This window comes from Pygocentrus nattereri, chromosome 2 (genome assembly GCF_015220715.1).
Source record: "Pygocentrus nattereri isolate fPygNat1 chromosome 2, fPygNat1.pri, whole genome shotgun sequence".
NCBI classification, from domain to species: Eukaryota; Metazoa; Chordata; class Actinopteri; order Characiformes; family Serrasalmidae; genus Pygocentrus; species Pygocentrus nattereri.
This window is the reverse complement of record NC_051212.1, coordinates 9583138-9585743: the sequence shown is the minus strand read 5'-3', so window position 1 is coordinate 9585743 and position 2606 is coordinate 9583138. Positions and strand designations below refer to the sequence as shown.

Sequence of the window (2606 nt, the reverse complement as noted above, 5' to 3'; positions counted from 1 at the left end):
GACTAAGGTCTGCAGCTTTAAACCTACATACAAGATAAACACCCTACAGTGTCAGAGCTGAAGGCTGGAGCAGGCCCAGTCATGTTTGTGAACGGAAAGGAAGTTCCAAAGGCCAAACGGGGCCAAGGAGGGGTTTGTTATGAGGGTCAGGAGGGGTGGTTGGGGGGTTGGGGGATGGGGGGGCATGGGGGGGGGTGCAGCAGGTTCCGTCCTCTTCAAGCTAAACATTCACCAGCTCGTTTTACGCAAATCTGCGCGCGACCATCCACAGCTGTGTTTGGAGTCTTTACTGCAGGAGCCAAACATCGAGGGTCAAACATTGACCCCCCTACACTGTATAAAAGCTCCGCGCGCGCTGTGGGGGCCAGAAAAGCCCTCGAGCTCGGACCATCGACTCGCTTTCACAGCCACCTTCACCTCCTCGGCATTCTGGAACCATGCTCGCGCTCGCGCTCGCGCTCTCGTGCCTCCTCGTGCCCGTGCGCCCTTCTCCGGTCGCGCCTCCTCCTCCGCCTCTGCCGATCCGCTGCGCCCCGTGCACGGCGCAGCAGCTGAGCGCGTGCCCGCCCGTGCCTGCGCGCTGCCCAGAGGTGCTGCGCGAGCCCGGCTGCGGCTGCTGTCTGGCGTGCGCGCTCTCGCGGGGGGACGCGTGCGGCGTGCACACTGCGCCCTGCGGCTCGGGCCTGCGCTGCGTCCCGCGCGCCGGAGACCCACAGCCTCTGCACTCGCTCACGCGCGGCCAGGGCGTGTGCGCGGAGCAGGATCAGCAGCGCGGCGCGCGGCAGGGCGCGGACACGCTGATGCTGAAACACAACACCGTCCCCACGGAGGAGTCCGACCAGGACTCCCTGCACGCGCTCCTGGGCCTGAGCAGCGCGCTGGACCCCGAGACGCAGGACGCCATCCGGGCCAAGGCCAACGCCATCCTCAAGAAGCTCGTGCAGCTGGTGAGCAACAACAAACAACAACAACAATAATATAATGATAATAAACAATATTTGTCATATATATATATATATATATATATCTCAGAGTACACACACACACACACATATATATATATAATATTTATTTGGCTAATAATTTACATGTTACTTACAAACTGCCAATTGCTGAACTACCTGCTTTGTAATTAAGCCCATCCTCCACTAGAGGGCGCACTTATAACACTCACATGTGCTCTATTCTCAGTGCATTCATCCCACAAACGCAGCCTAACCTGCCAGCCTTGTAATCACCCCTGTCCAACAACAGGGGGCGCTTTTATAACGCTTACCCAAGTGTGCTTCAGATGTATGACTCATTGCTGAGTCATTGCTTGAGGACGGTGTTTATTAATGTCAGTCTTCTGGGACTCTCGGGTTTTTCATCCCAGACTTTTGCTTCATTCAGTTGCATTTTATTCTTACGACCGTTTCCATGGCAGCCAAGTTTTCCCGAAGCCGCTTTTGCTCAGCTCGTTCACTGAGGGGTCTGGACCTGCCTGTCTGACTGAAGCTGCTTTGGGATTATGCATGATGTAAAGCACAAGTGGTGCTGAAAGGAAGGTTAGGGCGATGTGTCTGATGGCTGATGCAGTCTGTTGTTTCTCCTCAGGGTCCCTGTCACACTCAGCTGCACGCCGCTTTGGACACCATCGCCGCCTCCCAGCAGGCCTTAGGAGAGAAGTTCACGTCGTTCTACCTCCCGAACTGTGACCAGCACGGCTTCTACAAGGCCAAGCAGGTGAGCTTCGAGGTTAAAAGTCAAGTGTAGATGGATTCGCCAAATATTGCCTACCAGACATGTTTGGTGTTCGACGTTCGCTTCCTTAGTTTTACACTGAAGCTACCAGGCTAACATAGCCGACGAGTAATGGAGGCATCACCAGTTACCAGTGCTGGACAGTAACTGAGTAACTGAGTAAATGTAATTAGTTTCTGTACTTTAGTATTTTTGGTGTATCTGTACTGAAGTTTCTCCGTTCTGGGCGACTTTTTCCTTTCACTCCACTACATTTCAGAGTCTAATATCCGACTTTTTCCTCCTACATTTTGAGAAATCTGTCGTTCCTTTTGGTTTCTGTGTGTATAAAAACGTAACATGTCAAAACGAAAGAAGCGCAAAGCCAGAGCACCAATCAGGGCCCAGCGGTCACTTTGTTTAGAGCTGGTTTTGACCTGTTGGTCATACCGACCCAGTGCAGCACGCGGTTCAACGTCAGCGCAGCAGCGTAAAACTTTGGGAGAGTCTGTTCAACATAAATGATGAACTAACCTAACTTTGTGTAAATAGAGCTCAATATAGAAATATGTCCACATATGCAGTCGAGACTGACGCGGCTTTTTTCTGAATTTCTACAAACACCATTTCATTTTATAGTAAATGAGTTTGGGCTGGTTTATGTTTATGAACAGACGCCTACAGATCAACATAGTAAAGGAGCTCATCTGTGATCCTGAGTTTAAAGCCAGTTTTTATTCAGCTTAAACTTGGAACTAAGTTGTAAATAAATCTGAAACTGAAACTTTGCTTGTGTGTAAAAAGTGATTTCAGAGCCACTCGGTTCTCCCTGATGGAAACTGTTTACCTTCAGTGTTTTGTGCTTCTGATCATTTTAATAGACG

The 2606-nt window shown here is 51.0% G+C and overlaps 1 protein-coding gene across 1 annotated transcript in view; it reads left to right on the top strand.

Moving 5' to 3' along the window:
• Positions 1-341: 341 nt before the first annotated feature.
• Positions 342-2606, top strand: part of igfbp1b (insulin-like growth factor binding protein 1b) — a 4625-nt gene continuing 2360 nt past the window's right edge. Inside the window, exons 1-2 of the mRNA XM_017720140.2 lie at positions 342-947; positions 1597-1725. Of these exons, the coding sequence (XP_017575629.1) occupies positions 438-947; positions 1597-1725 (639 nt within the window). The 5' untranslated portion in view covers positions 342-437. The remainder of the gene's footprint in view (positions 948-1596; positions 1726-2606) is intronic.